The sequence below is a fragment of the Prionailurus viverrinus genome, chromosome E1, assembly GCF_022837055.1.
Source record: "Prionailurus viverrinus isolate Anna chromosome E1, UM_Priviv_1.0, whole genome shotgun sequence".
In the NCBI taxonomy this organism is placed as follows: Eukaryota; Metazoa; Chordata; class Mammalia; order Carnivora; family Felidae; genus Prionailurus; species Prionailurus viverrinus.
The window spans coordinates 517,192-538,537 of record NC_062574.1 but is presented as its reverse complement, the minus strand read 5'-3'; the positions used below and the strand labels follow the sequence as shown (position 1 = coordinate 538,537).

Below are 21,346 nucleotides of genomic sequence, written 5' to 3'. Positions count from 1 at the left end.
CGGGCTCTGTGCTGACAGCTCGGACCCTGGAGCCTGCTTCCGATTCTGTGTCTCCCTCTCTCTCTGCCCCTCCCCTGCTCATGCTCTGTCTCTCTCTGTCTCTCAAAAATGAATAAACATTAATATTTTTTAAAAAAATAATAATGAGATAGTGATGAACACTAAATATTTGGTGATGTTAAGGAATTATTAATTTGTTAGCTGCACTGGTGATATTATGCTTATAAGAAAAAGTCCTTGGGGGGCCTGGGTGGCTCAGTCGGTTAAGCGGCTGACTTCGGCTCAGGTCATGATCTCGAGGTCCGTGAGTTTGAGCCCCACGTCGGGCTCTGTGCTGACAGCTCAGAGCTTGGAGCCTGCTTTAGATTCTGTGTCTCCCTCTCTCTTTGCCACTCCCCCGTTCATGCTCTGTCTCTCCCTGTCTCAAAAATAAATAAACGTTTAAAAAAACTAAAAAAAAAGAAAAAGTCCTTATATTTTAGAGATATTGAATACTATAGATGAAATCATATATTTGGGTTTTGCTTTAAGGTAATTTGAGGTGGAGTGGATACATGGGGCTTCATTATTCTATTCTCTCTACTTTTGTGTATGTTTGGGATTTTCCACCGTAAGAAGTTATAAACCAACAAGGAACTTCATGGTGTAGACAATGGCACCCCTACCAGGTTGCACTCAAACCTCACCCCCACTTTGGATGCAGAACCTGTCTCTGCCTGAAAGAGTCCCGATTAAGTAAAAGTAATAAAGTGTGCACCAAATTTAACCTGTAGTCCCCGTTCCTCCCACGGGGCTTGTGAAGACAGCAAAAGAGATGCTTCAGAGTGTGCTGCAGGCTAAATTACTTTATGGGAGTACGAGAGAGACTCTTTCTGATACTGAGTATCAGTTGGATTTCAAGGGCCTTTGTTCATACCTGGCGGTGTGCCCCCCCTCCCCCGGCTCCGGCTTCGTTTGGATCCTCTCAGAAGCAGACCCCGAGACGAAGCTTTGAATGCAAGAGGTTTATTTGGCAGGATCCAGGAATACCTGTTGAGGGATGGGGGGCAGTGGGGGAGGGGCGGAAAGCAGGGCGTGAGCAACAGGGCCCGATTCTGGCCGCTGGGGCCAGCGTAGGACTGGGAGGGCTGAGGAGGGCGGGCAGAGAGCAGCTCCTGCGGGGGCCCGAGGGGCGTGTTGGGCCCTGCCTGCTGGCAAAGCCGACCCCAGCCTTGCAGTGCCTCGTCCCATGGGCCTCGCGGGCCCCGAAGAATCCGCTGCACTTCCTTTTGGAAGAAGGACCATTAAGTGTTCTGATCACACAGTTACATGCACGTACAAAACAGAGCTAAACAAGATAGCCAGATGCAATCATGCTTTTCTTTGGAGGACGGCATGTGGGACTCTGGCGAGAGAAACGGGCGTGGGCTTGCTCCCACACAATCCAGCATGCGCCCCCTGGAGTGGCATCATGGGGGCGGTGGGGTGGGGGGACACGCTGCTCACGAGGGGTTCTGCCGAAGGACCCAGCGGACTGTGTACGGGCCAGACCCTCTCGGCCTTGGTTTTCTCCGGGAAGGATGGTCTCTCAAGGCAGGACTTAGGTCTGCGAGTACGCAGTTCTGATTGCCCCTTACCTCCAGCCTGCCCTCGTCGGCTGGCCCTGGACGAATGCGTAACGGGAGGGAGTGAATAGGCAGATGATGGTCTGGGAGGGAAAGTGAGTGTTTAACTGCGTCAGGAATATAACAGGGTCATTTCTATCGACCTCCTCTGTCCCCCTTGAACATAAACCGTTTTCACAACTGGGGTCTGTTGTTTAGAAATGGTAAGTTCAGCCGGCACAGCCCTCAGGGTTTGAGCGTTTGAGAAACCAACTCACGGCCTCTTTCTCTTCCTGCGTCTCCTTTATCCGTGTGTTTGCAGCTGTGATGCAGGAGAGGACACTTGTGTTGGGCCCTCAGGGGCCGAGCGAGCAGGGAATCTCTGAGCACCTGTGCCGTGCCCAGCCCGTGCGGGGCTCTCCCGTTTTCCCTTCACGGAAATCCTGCCAGCTTGCGCCCCTTTTATTAGAGGAGAAAATGCAGCTGGCCGCCAGGGAGGAGGGGGTCGGCGTTGGGGAGCCGGCCTCTGGTCTCAGCCCGGGGCCGGGGCTGCGTACCACCGAACAGCCGGAAGCCAAACCCGGACGGGGCCTCCTCTGCCTTGGGGATGGCGGCTGTGGTTGTCACTGCGTCTTGGGCTCCTGCGGTCTGTGCAGACTCCGGGAGTTTGCATGATTTTTTAGTTCACGTGGGACGGACGTTTCTGCTCACTGCAGTCCACGGTACGTCTGTGGACCTGAGACGTCATCGCCAGTGCCCCAAGCCACGGGCCCTGGCTTTAGCCCTTCCTCCCCGCTTCAGGGTCAGAAGCCAGGGCCTCTGTGAGCCATCGGTTTCGTCACCTGCTCACAGAGCTGGTCTCTGATGGAGGCTGGTGCTTTCCCGCCGCGTCCCCCACGGCGCAGGGCCTCAGAGCCACACGTGCTCCCCTGGACTTGGTTCTGGACATGAGAAAGCCATGAAGGTATATAGTAACTACCAGGCAATTTGTCAAAGGAAGCTTTGGCCAAGAATTCGTACTGGGGGGCTGGCAGAGTCGGTGGAGCGAGTGACTCTGGATCTCGGGGTCTTGAGTTCGAGCCCCACGTGGGATGTATAGATTACTAAAAAAAACAACAAAATTGTGTTGGGAGATTTACCGAGGGCAGAACGTTTTCCTCATTCATTCATGCAACTCGTGTTTAAGGAGCAAGAACCAGGCCTTGTTCCGGGCCTTGGGCTCTGTGGTGAACAGGCATGAGGACACGCTATGCACACGGAACGTCCCCTCTTTCTCGAGGCTCACATTCCCCAGGTGATCGTCAGTGACAAACAACAGCACTTCTGGGGCGCCCGCGTGGCTCAGTCGGTTGAGCGTCCGACTCTTGATTTAGGCTCAGGTCATGATCTGGATCTGCTCGTGAGCTCGAGCCCCGAGGGGGCTCCGTGCTGGTGGTGGGGAGCCTGCGTGGGACTCTCTCTCTCTCTGCCCCTCCCTTGTTCGTGCGCTCTCTCTCTTTCCAAATGAATGCATCAACTGAAAAAAAAAATGAATGAATCACAGCACTTGCTGTAATGCACTTAAACAGGAGAGGACTTCACCGAAGGTTATTTGGTAGCATGCTGGGTTCTGGGACGGCTGGAGGGTCACGCCGGGAGGCTCGAGATCCGGATCCACATCGGATCCAGTGTCCCATAGAGCAGCCACTGGCCACGCCAACACCCGAACCGTGGCCAGTTTGAACTGAGGTGTACTTTATGTATTAAATACACACTGAATTTCAAAGATTTAGTATTGGAAAGAATATAAATTATCTCATGGATTTTTTTTTGTATCAATAACATGTTGAAATAATAACATTTAGGATATATTGGGTTAAATCAAATATGCTATTTGAATGATCTCATCTTTTTTAAAAATATATATATATTTAAAAAAAATTTTTTAACGTTTATTTTTGAGACAGAGAGAGACAGAGCATGAACGGGGGAGGGTCAGAGAGAGAGGGAGACACAGAATCTGAAACAGGCTCCAGGCTCTGAATCGTCAGCACAGAGCCCGACGTGGGGCTTGAACCCACAAACTGTGAGATCATGACCTGAGCTGAAGTCATGCTTAACTGACTGAGTCACCCAGGCACCCCACTATATATATATATATATATATATATATATATATATAATTTTTAAGTAAGTGCTACACCCAACGGGGGGCTCGAACTCACAACCTCAAGATGCAGAGTCACATGCTGCCCTGACTGAGCCAGCCAGGCTCCCCTTAACATTTTTTAGCTGTGGCTATTAGGCGATGTAAAATTACTTCTGGGGCTCACTGGGCTTCTGTGGGACAGCCGGTGCTGCTGTCCCCACAGCCCTGTACCCTGAATTCAGGCCTGGGGGTGTGTGTCTGATGGCCCGTCCTCACGGCCCTGTACCCTGAATTCAGGGCTGGGAGTGGGTCTGATGGCCTGTCCCCACAGCCCTGTACCCTGAATTCAGGCCTGGGGGTGTGTGTCTGATGGCCCGTCCTCACGGCCCTGTACCCTGAATTCAGGGCTGGGGGGGTGTGTCTGATGGCCTGTCCCCACAGCCCTGTACCCTGAATTCAGGCCTGGGGGTGTGTGTCTGATGGCCCGTCCTCACGGCCCTGTACCCTGAATTCAGGGCTGGGAGTGGGTCTGATGGCCTGTCCCCACAGCCCTGTACCCTGAATTCAGGCCTGGGGGTGTGTGTCTGATGGGTGGCCAGGTTGAAACTTGGGGGTCCTTGCTGCAAAAGAGGTCGGCAGGTGAGTCCCGGCATCTCCCTTTGGGAGGCGAGAAGTCAGCCACAGAGAATTGGGTTCACGAGCGGTGGGTGGCTACACGGATACTCAATCCCGTGACAGGTGCCCACAACCGTTCCGAAGCAGTTCTGTGTGGCACGCGGATCGGCCGGCCGTGGAGTCCCCGCTCACGGGCACGACAGTCCTTGAAAGAACCCGGTCTGAGCTTTTCCATCAACCTGCAAGAGGCTGCTTGGGTCTGCAGTAGCACTGGCTCCCGGGGAGTCACTCCCACCCTCGGGCATGGGTCCCGCACCCCCCACATCCTCGTGTCGACCTCTGCGCAGGGGGCACCGCCGAGGGACATCTCCCAGGTGGGCGGGTGAGGGCCGTCCTGCCTGCGTCCCTGGCCAACGGTGCCCCCTGTTCTGCGTCTTATGCCACCAACACCCATCCTCGTGCTCCCGCCTCCTGCCCCCTGCTCCCAAAGGAAGAAGTCCTCTCCTCCCTGCTTAGCGCCTCCCTGTCCATCTGTGCTGTGGCCACGCCTCCTGCCGTCCCCGGGCGGCCTGCTCAGCCCACAACCCTCCTGCCCTCTCCCTCACCCACCCCTGCTCATCCCCTACTCCCTCGTCCTGCAAGATAACACAGCCAAAACCCAACGACAAAAGCTTCTCCTTTGGCCCAGACTTCTCGTCACCGCCAGCCATCTTTCACCTCCTCGATGGTCGGTCGTATTTCTCAAGAAGGTCACCTGTGGTCAGTCACCCCCTGCAGCTCTGTTATCGGCATGCCTCCTGGGACAACAACACCCTCCCTGTTGCTAAGGCTGGTGAACACCTGAGACAGGTGAGGAGGGTCAGGCTTCCGGGAAGCCAGGTCTGGGACTCAGGTTCGCGTTTCCGGCCACCGTGTGCTTTGGGAGGACAGCAGCAAACCTAAGCTGAGCCTGAGTTCCTCGTCTGGGCTTCTCTCTGCCCCCCTGGGAGCTCGAGAGGCCCCTTCCCCTCTCTGATGGGACCGGCAAGGTTATGGTGAGGATCCCGGCAAACCCAGAGGGTGGGTGGGTTGCCCTGCAGCCCGCAGAAAGCTTGGGGTCCCAGCAGATGTTTCCTTTGAGGGGCCCGAAGGCCCTACACTCAGCACCTTCTGCAGGCACACGGGTTCGTCCCATTTTATAGATGGGAGAACGAAGGCACCAAGGGATACGTACGTTAATTAGCACTTCGGGGGACCGGGAGTGTACATATGTTTGCATTGTTACTTAACCATGACCGCAAACAAACAGAAACGTGGGAGCAGCTGGGAGGGTGGGGCCTAAGGCGGGCACGGACACAGATAACTTAAGACAAGGTCCCTGCCATCTTCAGGGCAGTGCGCACATATCCCTCCCTGAGCTGCTGCCCTACCTCTTTTCTCTGTTGTGGTCAAAGAGGAGAGCCTCTTCTAAACCCCCCAGTGCCTTCCTGCTGCAAACAGAATACAGCCCACTGCTCACCTTGTCCCCCGCTCCGCCTGCGTCCCCGCCCCAAACCTTCTGCGTGATCTTATGCCAGCCTCCTTGGAACCTCTCGCGGCTGCCTGCTCTTCAGTCTCAGCTCAAATGTCACCGCCTCAGAGAAGCCCTCCGGGACTGCCTTAGCTGGGGTAATCTCCCCAGTCAGCCTTTCCTGACACCCCGTCTTATTTTCCTCGCAGCACTTCTCGGTGTCTGCGATTATCTTTTTTGTTGACTGAGCTACTGACTGTCGGTCCCCGCCGGAACGTGAACTCCTTGCAGATTCTATCTTGCCCTTTCTTGTTGACCACCGACTCAGCAGTGCCTGAACCAGTACTGGCACATAGTAGGGCTTCATAAATATGTGCTGACTCCGTTCGTCCACCACCGTGGCCCATTTGTCCTCGGCCCGTGCACCCCTCGCCTGGGCCCGCACCGTCCCGGGACCCCGCTCTCACCAGGGGCCCCGATAGCGCTGTCACCAAGGGACAACCCATTTTTTTAACCTCTGCCCTTAACCCTCACCGCCGTCTGTTCTGGTTTTCATCCTCTTGAGTTTCTCCCGGGGCTTCCCGGACTTCCTGTCCACCTCCCCGAGGTCAGTCTTCCCGAGCGGCTCTGTGCCCTCCCTGAAGTCTGGTTTTCTCCTCTGCTCCAACCGTTTAAATGCCACCCAAGTTTCCTTCATCTGGAACGTGGGCTTTCTTCTGGCCTCCCTGAGCTGGCCAGTATCTCCAGTACAGCTGAGGGCTGTGGGCACAGCCGTCCCGTTCCCGCTCTCATGTGAGGGTGTTTCGTAGTGGCCATTTAACAGGTTAGGGAAGTTCCTACCTATTCCTCATTTATTCAGACTTTTTATAAGAAAAGGACATCGAATTCCACCCAGTGTTTGTTCTGTGCCGAGATGCCTCTCCCCGCCCTGCCCTTAATCTGTTAATGTGGCAAATTATACTGATTTCCTAACGGAAACTGAACCATACGCCCCGGACATATCCATCTCAGACGTGATGTATTGGTTTTTACGGGTCGCCGGATTCAATTTGCTAATTTCTTCTTTAAGGTTTTGCATCCATGTTCATGGTTTACACTGATCTGCAATTGTCCTTTTTCATACTGAGCTTATCAGGTCTCAATATTAAGATTATACTAGTTTTAGGGGTGCCTGGGTGGCTCAGTCGGTTAAGCGGCCGACTTCGGCTCAGGTCATGATCTCGCGGTCTGTGAGTTTGAGCCCCGCGTCGGGCTCTGTGCTGACAGCTCAGAGCCTGGAGCCTGTTTCGGATTCTGTGTCTCCTTCTTTCTCTGACCCTCCCCTGTTCATGCTCTCTCTCTCTGTCTCAAAAATAAATAAATGTTGAAAAAATTAAAAAAAAAGATTATACTAGTTTTATAACATGTGCCCTCTGTCCCTACTCTAGTCTGTGTGAGATTAGTATCAGTTGATCTTTGAAATTTGGTAAAACATCTCAATAAAACCATCTGGCCTATAGTTTTTCTTGTAAGAAGATATTCAACTACAAATTCCATTTGTTTAAAATAGGAATGGGATTCTTTTTATTTTTTATTTTTTTATTTTTTATTTATTTATTTTTAAAAATTTTTTTTCAACGTTTATCTATTTTTGGGACAGAGAGAGACAGAGCATGAACGGGGCAGGGGCAGAGAGAGAGGGAGACACAGAGTCGGAAACAGGCTCCAGGCTCTGAGCCATCAGCCCAGAGCCCGACGCGGGGCTCGAACTCACAGACCGCGAGATCGTGACCTGGCTGAAGTCAGACGCTTAACCGACTGCGCCACCCAGGCGCCCCTCTTTTTATTTTTTAATGTTACTTTTTTTTTTTTTACTTTTTAATGTTTATTTATTTTTGAGGGCTCATGTGAGTGGGGGGGGGGGCAGAGAGAGAGAGAGGGGGAGAGAGAATCCCAAGCAGACTCCGTACTCAGTGCAGAGTCTGATGTGGGGCTTGATCTCATGAACTGGTGGGATCGTGACCTGAGTCAAAACCAGGAGCTGACAGTTAACCCACTGAGCCACCCAGGCACCCCAACTTTTTTCCACTTTTTCACTATTATGACTAATGATGCTGTGAACATTCCTGTACGAGTGTTTTTGTGTGAACAAGTGTTTTCGGTTCTGTTGGGCATATACCTAGGAGTGGAATTGCTGAGTCATATGGAGATTCTATGTTTAACTTTCCGAGAAACTGCCAGCCTGTTTTCCACAGTGGCAGCACTATTTCACACGTAATGCCCACCACGTGGGAGGGTTCCAGTCCCCCATGTCTGTGACACTTGTTAGCATCTGTCTTCTTTATTCTCTCCGTCCTGGTGGACGTGAGGTGGCATCTCATTGTGGTTTTGATTTGCATTTTCCTGAGGTTAATGATGTTGAGCCTCTTTTCATGGGCGCCATTTGTATGTCTCCTTGGGTGAAATGTCTATTCAGACCTTTTGCTCATTTTAAAATTGGGTTATTTGTCTTTGTACTGACTTGTGGGGGTTCTTTGCGTAGTCTAGATATGAGTCCTTTATCAGACACAGGATACGTAAAAATTTTCTCCCATGTTTAGTTTTCTTCTTACTTTCTTGTTGGTGTCCTGAGAAGCACAAAGTCTTTAATTTGGATGAGGTCTGATTTATCTACTTCTTTGGTTGCTTATGGTATCTTGTCTAGGGAACCGCCTGCCTAAAAAGATCACAAAGATTTACTTTCATGTTTTCTTTTAAGCATTTTATAGTTTCAGCCCTTATCTTTAGGTACCCGATCCATTTTCAGTTAATTTTCATCTATGGTGTGAGGTAGGGGTCCACCTTCATTTATTATGACTTTTTTTTTTTTTTTGGTATGTGGCTATTCAGCTGTCTCGTCCCATTCTTTGCGCTTAGTTTGCTAGTCTGTTTCTAACGTTTTACAATACATGCTTAGCTCATTCAATTTTCAGTCTTTCTTCTCTTCTTCTTCTTCTTCTTCTTCTTCTTCTTCTTTAATATTTTATTTTTCTACACCCAACATGGGGCTCGAACTCATAACCCTGAGATCAAGTGTCCCGTGCTCCACCAACCGAGCCAGTCAGGCGCCCCCTTTCTTCTTTTCTAATATAAGCATTTAAAGTTATAGATTTACCTTTAAATACTTTTTACTTTTTAATCTAGAGAAAAACGAGCAAAATTAAAAATCCAGGAGAGGCTTATTCTGTAGTTTGAAGAACACATTGGCACCCCCCTGTCTGTACCACCCTCTGCCAGGTATACAAACCCACACTGAATAAGCATAGGCCTATAGTAATCTTGAAAGACTATCCAGCTATGGATTTAACAGAGTCGATGTATCCACCTGACAGATATGTATTGAGTGTTTATTGTGCAGCATCAGTATATCAAGTTCCAAGAACAGAGGAGGAAAGTCCTGCCATTCCAAATCTTACAGACAACTGAGAAGGAAAAAAAAAAAGCAATACTGTATGATGGATGCTGGGATAGGAGATGTAATACAGGCTGGAACTGGGAAACAGAAGTAAGATTAGTTTTGAGATTGAGAAAAGTTTTCTGGAGGAAACTTCTTCCTCCAAGGACCGGCAAGATGAACCAGTAGGAGTTCCCCATGTGGACAGGAGCAGAGAGTGTTAGGAAGAGGCCTGAGGTGAGAGATTCAGGATAAAGCTGGAGCCTGGGCGAGTCCCTGAAACTACACAGTGAAAGGCAGACCTTAACAGGGAGCTTAGATTTTGTCCTCAAATAGGTGGGGGGGCCGCTGTGTGTTTTAAGTAGGAGTGAGACAATAGCAGGTTCGCCTTTTGAATATTTCACTGTGGCTGCAGAGAATAGCGGAGGGGAGAGAGAGTCAAGACCAGTGGCGGTGAGACCCTCATGGAGGTTTTGGCATTTGCCCAGGCTTGGGTCAGGAAGTGTCCATGGGAATGGAAAGGAGCAAACATTTAGGCCTCGGTGACAAATCAGACGTAGGCTGACCCTCCTGTTTCTGACCCGGGTGAGTGGGCACCATGGCTCATGACAGAGCAGGTCTGGGCAGGAGACACTGAGCTCCGATCAGGGTGGTGGGAGGAGCTTGTGGGCGCCCCTCCCCCTCCTGGCCTCATCTGAGGACTCAGGCATCCTCGGCCCCTCAAGGGAAGGCTGTCTTCACTCACCCTCTACCAGTCTCAGTGCTGGCACGCTTAGCATCGTCTATTTCCGTTGCTGCTTTCCAGACTTTTCTCTTTTTCCCCCTAACCCTAGCTCTTTTGAGGTTAATGCCATCTGGCTGTACCACTGAGTACTCCCCTTATCCCTACTGCTGATGGATCCATTCACCAATGGCTTTGGCTCCTGCTTCCCAGGCTTCCTATCCCACTCTGGCCCTCGTCCTTGGGGACTTAGTTGCCCATGTGGATGACCTTCCAGTACTCCTGCCTCACCTCCTTGACCGACTCCCTCCTCCCCAGCAGCCAGCCTCTCCCACATTCACGTCATAAACATATCACAGCCGAATTCTGGATTCCAAGCCACCCACCCTGACCAGCATTTCCTGTCCTTCCAGCTTGCTTGGTTTTAGTGCCTGCACCACACGATTCTTCAACCTCATCAAGATCCCATTATTTGTATCATTTTTCCACTGTCCGTCAGCCCCTTCCAATTTTCACTTCCTTCTCTGCTCGGACAAGAGTCCTCCGCTGTGGTCGCTCTCTTCGCACACCCTCGACAAACTTGCCCATTTCCATCCCCCTCTTCGCCAACTCACAGGATGCGCCCAGCTGCCAGCCTTCTCCATGTGGGCACCTGAGCAGCGGGGCGTTACCAGAAACACAGTTACTGAGCCGGACCTCGTGGGTCCACTTTCAGGTCATGCCCACAAAACGCGTGTGGGCCCTGGGTGCCGAGTCCCACGCCAGCCTTTAGCCTGCCGTGCTCCACCAAGGTGAGCAGTGGGTGCCCAGGTTCAAGTTTCAGCCCTCACCTCTCTCTTCTTCTCAGCAGCATGTGGCCGTGGACCGTTCCTTCCTCCCGGAACATGTCCTCCTATCTCCGGTTTTCTCCTTTTTGTCCACCTGTCAGCCTTCACTGCTGGTTTCTCCCCCTCTACCTGGCCTCAGATGTCTGGGTGCTTCTGGGCTCGTTTTTAGGCTTAAGGAAAAAAATCTTGGGGCGCCTGGGTGGCTCAGTTGGTTGAACGTCTGGTTCTTGATTTTGGCTCAGGTCATGATCCCAGGGTCGTGGGATTGAGCCCTGAGTCAGGCTCTGTGCTGAGCAAGGATCCTGGTTGAGATTCTCTCTCTCTCTCCCTCGCCCGCTCCCCTGTTCTCTCTCTCTCTCTCTCTCTGTCTCTCTCTGTCTCTCAAATAAATAAAATGAAAAAACAAAGAAAAAAATGTATCACACTCTCTCTCTAGGAAGCCTAATGCTGCTGTCTCCAAATCTGTATCTGTAGCTTTGTCCTCTTGTCTGAACCCCAGTCTTAGGTATTAATTTGGCATGTCTGCTGGGAGGTCTGATAAACAGCTGAGACATTTCTGACCCAAATAGATATTCCCCATACCAAAGCCTGTCTTCCTGCCCCCCTTTTCCAAATCAAGCCAGTCATTCCAGGGCCATAAACCAAGAGCCATGTTCCCCATGAACCCACAGTCAGTCTGTCAGCAAACCCTTGCTCTCTTACTTTCGAGAGGTATCTCAGATCCATTCCGTCCCCCTTCCCACACCTGCTTCGGCATCCCTGCACCCACCCTGGTTCAAGCCACCATCATCTCTTGCCTTCTGATTGGTCTTAGACTTCTGATTGGTCTTCCAGAAAACACTTCTCTTTCCCATAGGCACCAAAGCAAACTTCAGACCACGTGGACTAGATTGCACCCCTCCTAAGGCTTCCACTGCAGCAAGGCTAAAACCCAAACTCTCTGCTGTGGTCGACAAGGCCCTTTGCAAGATGGCACCTGCCTGCCTCCATTTTGTCCTCTCTTCACCCACCCATGAGGACCTGTCTAGTCTTGGACAAGCTGTGAGCTCTCACCTACCTCGGGGCCTTAGCAGTAGTGGCTGCCTCGGCCTGGAATGCTCCTCCCCAGGATCTTCAAATGGCATCTCCTGTTTGCAATGCAGATCTCAGCCCAAATATCTTCTGTTGAGAGAGGACTTCCCTGACTATCTTATCTAGTATAGACCCTTTTTCTTGAGTTATTCGCTCACCCTATTTATTTCCATCACAACACTTATTATAATCTGATGCTGAATTGTTTAATATTTGTTTACTTTGTTACTGACTGTCCTCTCTTACTGGATATCAGTGCTATGAGAGTAGGGGCTTGATTTGCCTAGACTACTCCTGGACCCCTCGTCTTAAAAACTAACTTTAGCTCATAGTAGGTGTTCAACAAACACTTGTTAAATAAATGAATACAGAGTTAGACAGGTGAAATTGCCAATATAAGCCTCTGGTGGAAAGATCTGTGCTGGAGATAAAGATTCGGGAATTATTATAAAAAATAAATCTTAATAAGCAAGGTATAGGAGAGAACTTCCTTAATCTGTTAAAAAAAAGATCTACAAAAAAAAAATGCAGCATAAGGCTTAAGAGTGAAACACTGAAACAGTCCCTTTAAGAGTGAATAGAGACAAGGGTCCCCACCACCACATCTTCTAGACAACTCTGCTGGAGACCCTAGGCAGCATGGTTAGGCAACAAAGAGAAACAGGGTTTCAAAAGAAATAGAAATGACATTATTTGGACACATTCTTTTTGTAGAAAATCAAAATAATCTATAGATAAGTGATTAATTTAGAGTTTAGTGAGGTTTCTAGATTAACATACAAATGTCAGTGGCTTTTTAAAATAATTTTTATAGGGGTACCTGGGTAGCTCAGTCAGTTAAGTGTCTGATTCTTGATTTTGGTTCGGGTCATGATCTCATGAGTTTGAGCCCCGTGTCGGTCTCTGTGCTGACAGTGTGGAGCCTGCTTGGGATTCTCTCTCTCCTTCTCTCTCTCTGCCCCTCCTCTGCTCTCTCTCTCTCTCTCAGTAAATAAATATTAAAACAAAAAAAAGAAAGAAAGAAAATAATTTTTTATATATGAGGAAAATGCAGACTATGTCATTATCCTATGTTTACCTCTCTATATAAATGAAAACGTCTCATCACAAAACTCACTGTGAGACTGTGAGCACTGAGTTAAAAAAGAGAATACACAATAGACATAGCAAGGCCTGTTATAATACCTTAAAATACCAGATGTAACAAGAAAGTCCTACAAATATCCAAGAAGAAAAAAAAAAATAGGTCACCTAAAATGGAACAAGAATCAACAGCATCACTGAATGCTAGAAGACAATGAATCAATACTTTTGTATTTCTGAAGACAAATAATGATTTTAAACATAAAATTCTATACCCAGCTAAGCTGGCATTAAATTATAGATGTTTAAAACTTTGGCATTTTTGGACATAAAAGGACTTGGAAATTTTGCCCTATATATATTCCTCAGAATTATCTGAGAATATGCTCCAGCAAAAGAAAGGAGTAAACAAAAAAGAATTACACTTGAGATCCAGGATGAAGTAGATTGAGCCCAGAAGAGTGGTCAAGGAGAATCCTAGAAGACTTCTATATGGCAGGCATCGCTCAATGCAACAAGCCCAGATGAGGGGGGTAATACAGTCTTCCAGAAGGGAGATTTCTAAGAAAAAGGGCTTGATAGAATAAAGTAACAAGGGGTGGGGTAGGGAAGGGAAGGATATTGATTATAATTAAGATAGCATAAGAAAAATAAGCATAATTAGAAACCCTAGGCCACAAAAAGTCCATGTAAGGAATAAATGTAATTATAGTCCATTATAGTCAATATTCATAAACTCACAACAGTGTAAAAACTATTGATTGATATAACAATCATTGATATAAAAACTGCTCATTGATATAAATTTGATGATTTAATGATATTAGGAGAATAAAGGAATGGAAGATAGCATAAGATAATGAAATCCTCATCAGTTACAGCAAGAATAAATATATGAGGTCTAGACTGGGTAAGTCCAGAGAAAGCACTAAAGCATATTATTATTATGATTATCATTAGAGAAAGAGAGAGAGTGGGAAAGAGGGAAACAGAGAGGATCTTAGGGAGGGTCCATGCTCGGCATGGAGTCCGAATTGGGGATCATTCCCTCAACCCTGGGATCATGACCTGAGCTGAAATCAAGAGCTGGCCACGGAATCGACCGAGCCACCCAGGCACCCCTAAAGTATATTGTTTAGAGTAAATGGAGGTAACTACCAGAAGAAACTGCTAAGAGGGTTAAAAGGCATTGCATGTGGCAAGCAGGATTTAGGAGTGGGTAAGAGGTAGACGAAGAATGTTTTTCAATATAAGCCCTAATACACTGTTTGACATGAACTGTGTGCATTTATTACTTTGATAATATTAAACATTTATTTAAAAAGAAAGATTTTTTAGGGGTGCCTGGGTGGCTCAGTGGGTGAAGCATCTGACTTGGTTTCTCGGCGCATGGGGCTCTATGCTGACAGCTCAGAGCCTGGAGCCTGCTTTAGATTCTGTGTCTCTCTGTATCTTCCCTGCTCACACTCTCTCTCTGTCTCTGTCTCTCAAAAGTAAATAAACAGAAATTTAAAAAGAAAGATGTTTAGTCCAGAAAGGAGGAGTGTTTTCAGAAACTGATTTTTTTTTTTTTTTTTTTTTGAGCCCCTCTGAGGACTGGGATTAGTTCTGGCTCAGAGGGGGAGCCATGCTGTAACTCGGTAGCATTTCTGATCCTGTAGAGAAGGACTGATTCTCCCATCCTACAGCTCTTTACGGTTTATTTTCTCATTCTAAATAGTAAATCATCTTCAAGCCTTCCTTTTTATTCTTTTCCTTGGAGGGAGTCCTTCAAATTGAGTAAACTTCAGGCCTCACAAAACCTGGGTTAGACCCTTGGGTTTGTTGTCCTGAAGGAGTTAGGATTCACTCTTAATGTTTATTTGGTCCTTTGAATTCTTTTTCCAGGGGGAGGCTGAAGACAGTTTTTTTTCAGTAGTTTTTACAATCCGGAAAACGGTATTGGAACCTGCTCCCCCTCTGGCTATTACCGGGAACTCAGACTGTAAGCCTTTGGGGGGCAGGGAGAGAGCTGGACTTTTGCGTGCCTTCCGCAGTCCAGGTACAAAGTTAGTACAGGTTCAGTACTTATCTGTTCAAAACACAGATGGACTCAAGCGCCATTCGGAGAGTTCGGAGAATTTATGCGCGGAAGAAGGTTGCGGCGAAGAGGCAGGCGAAGCGGGCTGAGCACAGCTGCTTTCCTGAAACCCTAGGGCACCCTTCACTTTTGCTCAGGAGACGCCTTTCTGCACCGCAGTTTGAGTATGTCAGAGTCTGCTAATCTCAGCTGTCCTTACTCATAGATTCCTACTATCTACACTTAGTCGGTTCGTAGTAGGAGGTGTGCAACATTTTGTTTCAAGAATCTTTCTGTGCATGCTTTCTGTGGGGGGACTTAACATTCAGTCTGTTTGGGGGGTTTACTTAAAATGGGGCACACCGATAAGTCCGGCTTTGACAATGACTAATTCACACACCACGTGCGGACTGTTAGACCACTGCTGGGTGGTCGCCAACAACCGGCCGTCCACCGTTCCACGCGACCCCTGCGCTCCCAGACCACCTGCTGCAACCTCGAGGCGCAGCCCGGACACGCCGCGACCTCTCCGACATGGCGCCCGCGGGGCGTCTGCAGGCGGCGGCCCAGGAGCCAGACGCGCCAGACCTTCCCAAGATGGCGGCGGCGGCGGCGGCGGCGGCAGCGGCGGCGCGCAGGGGGCGGGGTTCCGCCGCCGGGGGCGGGGCAGGCCAGCCAAGGGGTCGGGCTTGCGGGCGGGCCCCACCGAGGTGGGCAGCCCCAGCGCGCCTGCGCGGAGCGGCCCTGCGCGCAGTGAGGCAGTGGCGGGGGAAGGCACCGGCGGGGCCGACAGGAGGCTTGAAGGAGGGAAGCGGGCGAGCGGAGTCCCAGCGCGCGCCGCGGCCGCCCGGGCGCCCTCCTCTTCCGGGCGTGAGGCGCTGTGTGGAGCCGAGCGGACCCGCCGCCCCAGCCCGGCCCTGCCCCGGCTCCAGCGCTCCCGTCGCGGGGGCCCGCGTTCCTCAGCACACCCGGCTCCAGGCGCCCCCAAGAGCCTGCCCCCGGCCCTCCGAAAGCCCCGGCGCCGGCCCGGGCCCTCGGCGGGAGGATGACGGAGCTGCAGTCGGCGCTGCTACTGCGAAGACAGCTGGCAGGTGAGAGCGGGCTGGCGGCCGTGCGGCGGGCCGGGCCGGGCCGGGCCCGGGCCGCGGGGAGCCGCCGCCGCCAAGTCCTCCCTCCTCCCGGGCGGGCGGCCGCTGGCGAGCCCGGGGCGCCTGTCCGGCCGGGCCCGGCACTTGGCCGGCGTCGGGAGGGTGCCGGGGGCGGGGACGCGCCCCGCCGCGGGGACCAGGACCGGGCTCGGCGCCCGCCCCCTCCCCCACCGCCCGGTGGGACGTTGCGGGGGAGGGGCTGCGGGTCTCCGGAGGGGCGGGCCCGGGCTCAGGTGCGGCGGGGGCCTCGGGACCCCGGGGCCGGGCGGGGCGCGCGGGCTCGCGGGGGGCCGCGGCTGCGGGTCGGGCGGGGCCCGGGAGGGCGAGGGGAGGCGGCCCCCCGGCCGCGGAGGGGAGGCGCGCAAAACTTCTGGCCGGCCGCGCGGCGCCGCGGAGTTGGGGCGGACAACAAAAGCGCCGGCCTCGGCTGTCGCGCCGCGCGGGTGCCGGAGAGGCCGGCGGGTGCGGGACGCCGCCCGGTTGCCTGCGCCTGGCACGGGCCCCGCCGCCCTCCCGCGGAGGGTGGGAGCGGGCTGGGGAGCCGCTCGCGGCCGGCCCCGGGCTTTGTGCTCCGAGCGCCGCGGCCCCGGCCTGCGGAGCCCCGGGCTGCGGCCCGCGAGCCTGGCCTGGGGCGTCGGCCGGGGCGGCCTCCCCGGAGGTGCCTGCGCCCCCCTCCCCCATTGTCCCGGCCTCCGGCCGTTTGCGGCTTCCAGGTTGACTTTTTAGGGGGTTGGCTCCGACTCCGCTAGGACTGGGCGAGCGGGGCATGCGCACTGGAGGCGGACGTGCGCGGAGTGCGCGCGGGGAGGGGGGGGCGGGCTGGTGGCTTCACAATGCCGCCCCACGTGCTGCCAGATTTAAAGAGAAATGGGCCGGCGGCGAGTCCCGCGGTGCTCCGTCTGCTCCGGCGGGTCCTCTCCGCCCCCCAGGCGGCCCGCAGCGCCCGGCCCGGTGCGCCAGCCAGAGGCGGGCGTGCACGACTCCGGGCTTGACACGGGCTTCCTGGGGGGGAGTGAGGTGTTGGCTAGATCACCTTTATGGCTTCTTAAGGAAAAGGTTGTCAGGGGCTGTAACAGATTGTATAATTAGGTTTATTATTAGACCATGAGCAAGCAGGTTTGGACAAGTATTAAAGTTCTGGATGCTCAGGAGGAGTGGCGTCAAGTGAATGGAGAAGTTCTAGCGACACTTAAGATTCGCCAGGAATAATGTATCGGGAAAGCTATGAAACAGTAACCGTATTGCATCTTGTATTTGCAAACACATCTTAGTGTTTGTGTATTGTTTTGGTTTATTTTGGAAGAAGGAATTAAGATTTTTTTTTTTTTTTTTTGGTCTGGCAAAGAATTCCCTGATCAGTGTGTTTCTTACGTGCTGAACTATTAAGCAGTATTGGAATAGGAAGTCAGTATTAAAACAGTACTCAACTCTTACATAATGGGAAAGATAGAGATTTTAGAAGGTGTAAGTTAACGCAGTTACTAAGAAAGTGAAGTATGACTAATAACAGCAGCGTTTCAAAACTATTTTCCTGCTCAGCTCTAGATTTTGCTGGCCTCTCGGTTCAGTTTTGCACTTTTTGGCCAGTTTGTTGATAAACTGTTTTCCAAAGCTATTTATTAATGGTTGACTTTTTAAAAGATTTTATTTTTTTTTTAAGTTTGTTTATCTTGGGGGAGAGAGCGCGTGTGCTAGTGAGGGAGGTACAGAGAGAGAGGGAGAGAATCCCAAGCAGGCTCCACACAGTCAGCGAAGAGCCTGATGTGGGGCTCTGAAGTGAGGAAACCGTGAGAATATGGCCTGAGCCGAAACCAAGAGTCAGTTGCTTAACCGACTAAGCCACCCAGGCGTCCCTTAAGGTTTTATTTTTAAGTAATCTCTACACCCATGGTGGGGCTCAAACCCACAACCCTGAGAACAAGAGTCACAAGCTGCACCCACCTAGCCAGCCAGGTGCCCCAGGGGTTGACTTTCCATAAGGCACATCAAAACATGATTTAAGGTTGGAGGAGAGTATGTATTAGTTGGTAATTTTTCAAGCTCAATTATAAAGTTACTTAACTGCTGATTAATTTTTCTTGCCTTCTTGATCAGAAATAATGGACTGTTCTTAATTTCTTAAATATTTGGAGGATTTTAATTAACAAGTGCAAAATATTAGGCCAAGGCAGTGTATTGAGAGTTTAAATATCCCATTCATTGGAAAGCCTTGATAACTACTCACTAAAATAAAGGCCCTGTTTGTATGTTAGTAGTACATTGTTTGAGTTTTGTGGTTCTTCAGATATCATTTGAAAACAGGAAAGAATGGTAAACTGTAATCTCTTGAAATCATTTAGAGTGAGCTTTGAAAGGCTTAATGATTAAAAATTTTGAAATGTACCGGGGCGCCTTGGTGGCTCAGTTGGTTGAGCGTCCGACTTCAGCTCAGATCATGATCTCACAGCTTGTGGGTTCGAGCCCTGTGTCAGGCTCTGTGCTGACAGCTCAGAGCCTGGAGCCTGCTTCAGATTTTGTGTCTCCCTCTCTCTCTGCCCCTGCCCCCCCACCCCCACTCACATTCTGTCTGTCTCTCTCAAAAATAAATAAACATTGAAAAAAATTAAAATTTTTTGAAATGTATTGAATTGAGTAGACGCAACCTGTAAGCCATTCTGGCTGCTAGAATTTCAGACACTTAATAACAGTAGTCAACAATGGTTACGCATATTGAGGTCAGCCCTTAAAGGGTTTTACTTCATTACTTGAGGGGAGAATTGTGTGTGTGGGGGTGTGTGTGTGTGTGTGTGTGAGTGTGATTTGTTTTGTTGGTAATTGTAATGAAGAACCTGGTTCCTTTGGTTGAAGAGTTTCTCAGACTTGGGACTACTGACGTTTTGGATGGATATTGTGGGGGCCTGTACTGGGTATTAGAGAATGCTTAGCAGCATTCTTGGCCTCTACCCACCAGATGCCGGTAGTAGTACACCCCCTCCGTTGTGACAACCAAAAATGTCTCTGTTGCCAGTGTCCCCTGAGGGCTTAGAATCAACCTAGGTTGAAAGATTACTGGTTTAAAGGTGTTTTAGTCAAGACCATTATACTATTGTAAAGCAAGTAGGGACACCTGACTGATGAAATCAGATAGGTTGTGTGTTTCTCCCTGGATATTATTAGACTCTGACTTACTCCTTTGGATTCAGCAGCAGCGCATAATGCTACACCCTAAGAAATCTGATACACCAGAGATACTTCACAATTATTTCAATTTTGGGGAAGGTATTATAAGTCCTGGTTAAAAATACAGAGCATAAAATGGTATAGTCTTTCCACTCCCTCCAGAGAACCCCGTGTCCTTTTCTTGGAAATAGCCTGGCTATCATTGATGATTTCCTGTGTGCCTTTTCAGAGATTCAGATTATTGTATATACATTTAGTGTGTATATATTTTTATTGAGGACTAACATGTACTGGTCACTGTGCTACTTTACATATATTATCTCATTTAATCCTCCCAATAAGGAAATAGTGACTTAGGTTGAGTTACTTGCCAAAAGTCAAGTGGTAGTAAGTTGAGTGGTAACTGCTACATTCAGGTTGAGGGCCTTTTTATTTTGGAGACATTGTTTTTATTTATTTAATTTTAATTAATTAATTAGACTTTATTGTTTTAATTGCCTATATTGCCTCCCAGGAAGCAATAATTAACACAAGCGTGAAATAGCGTTTTATAAATTTAAGTATTAAGAGTTAATTTATCCAGTAACTACCAAAATGATTATGGAAATGTTCCCATCTTACTTAAATTTATCGTATAAAATATTACGTACACATTAAGATCTAAGTGACATTGTTTTTTTCTTTAATGTTTATTTTAGAGAGAGAGAGCGCGAGCATGCGCACATATGCGGGGGGGGGGGGGGGGCAGAGGATCCGGAGTGGGCTCAGCACTGACAGCAGAGAGCCCTATGTGGGGCTCAAACTCACGAACTGTGAGATCACCACCTGAGCCAAAGTCGGACACTTCATGGCCTGAACCATCCAGGTGCCCCGATCTAAGTGGTATTCTTAAGGTAATCATAAAAAGATATTTTAGCCATTGTCAGCTTCAGGCCAGCGTCATAGGCTGAAGGAAGTGCTAAGCTTTTTGGTGTTGGTGGTTAACTATGAGAAAAATTTTGGGCTATTTGCACTTTCCCTCTTCAATCATACTAAATTTTATGGTATGACAAACATAAGGAATAAGAACATGATTTTGTTTTTAAGATCACTGGAGTTTGTTTTTTTAACTTTGAGAATATAGGTTTTCAGTAGTTAGGGTTTTATAGACACCTGTCATTCCAGAACTAGGAAGAAGAATCCTGTTATACTTTAACAATAAACTAATTGAGCTTCTTTTGCTGTCGAAATTTTGATTGTTAATTTTAAAGTAATCTGGAAAATTCCCAAATCATCTTCTCCTTGGCTACCCATGTAAGTAGGTTGTTTTGATGAGTTAGTTATGTGTGTTTCTCAGACTCAAATGTGCAAGGGAATCATTTGGGAAATACAGATTCCTGGTCTCATGCCCAAAGATTCTATACATCTTGATGCTCAAGAAAATCCACTTTTAAATTTTATTTTAGTTTTTTTATTAAAAATTTTTTTTTAAGATTTTATTTTTAAGTAATCTCTGCACACAACATGGAGCTCTGATTCACAGCTCTGAGATCAAGAGTTGTAAGCTTGCCTTGCTGAGCCAGCCAGGTGCCCCAAGAAAATCTAATTTTTAGAGGAGTACTGTGGGTGGCTGTGAGGCCAGGGATTTGGAGCCATACTGCAGTGGGTGCTCTGAGCTGTTTCCCCGAGCCAGCTGCCCGCACTTCCTGGTTTTGTGATGTGCTGTGCTATTGGCAGCCCTGGTGTTTGTAAGATATTCAAAGAGTACACTTAAAAGGAGGAATAAGAAAGATTTAATATTTTTTGGCCTTTCTAGAATATATTGGCACATTGACGTACAAATTCCATTGACAATTTTAAACCAGCAGATATAGAACAGTTGGTTATTGACAGGAATACTCTAATATTCTGGGTGATGAACATAATATTTAATATATATTTTTAATATTAAGTATTAATCTTTTTTTTAAACATTAAAAAGTTGTTTTTAAGTAATCTCTACTCCCAGCGTGGGGCTCAAACTGACAACCCTGAGATTAAGAGTTGCATGCTCCACCGACCCAGCCAGCCAG

At 49.3% G+C, this 21,346-nt stretch overlaps 1 protein-coding gene across 2 annotated transcripts in view; it reads left to right on the top strand.

The window, feature by feature from the left end:
- Nucleotides 1–15,697: 15,697 nt before the first annotated feature.
- The window catches only part of UBE2G1 (ubiquitin conjugating enzyme E2 G1), a 106,797-nt gene continuing 101,148 nt past the window's right edge, over nucleotides 15,698–21,346 (top strand). The window contains exon 1 of one of the 2 annotated variants that reach the window (XM_047832760.1): nucleotides 15,698–16,079. In XM_047832760.1, coding sequence (XP_047688716.1) covers nucleotides 16,034–16,079 — 46 coding nt within the window. In that variant the 5' untranslated portion in view covers nucleotides 15,698–16,033. The remainder of the gene's footprint in view (nucleotides 16,080–21,346) is intronic. The other variant, XM_047832759.1, reaches the window with a different exon arrangement.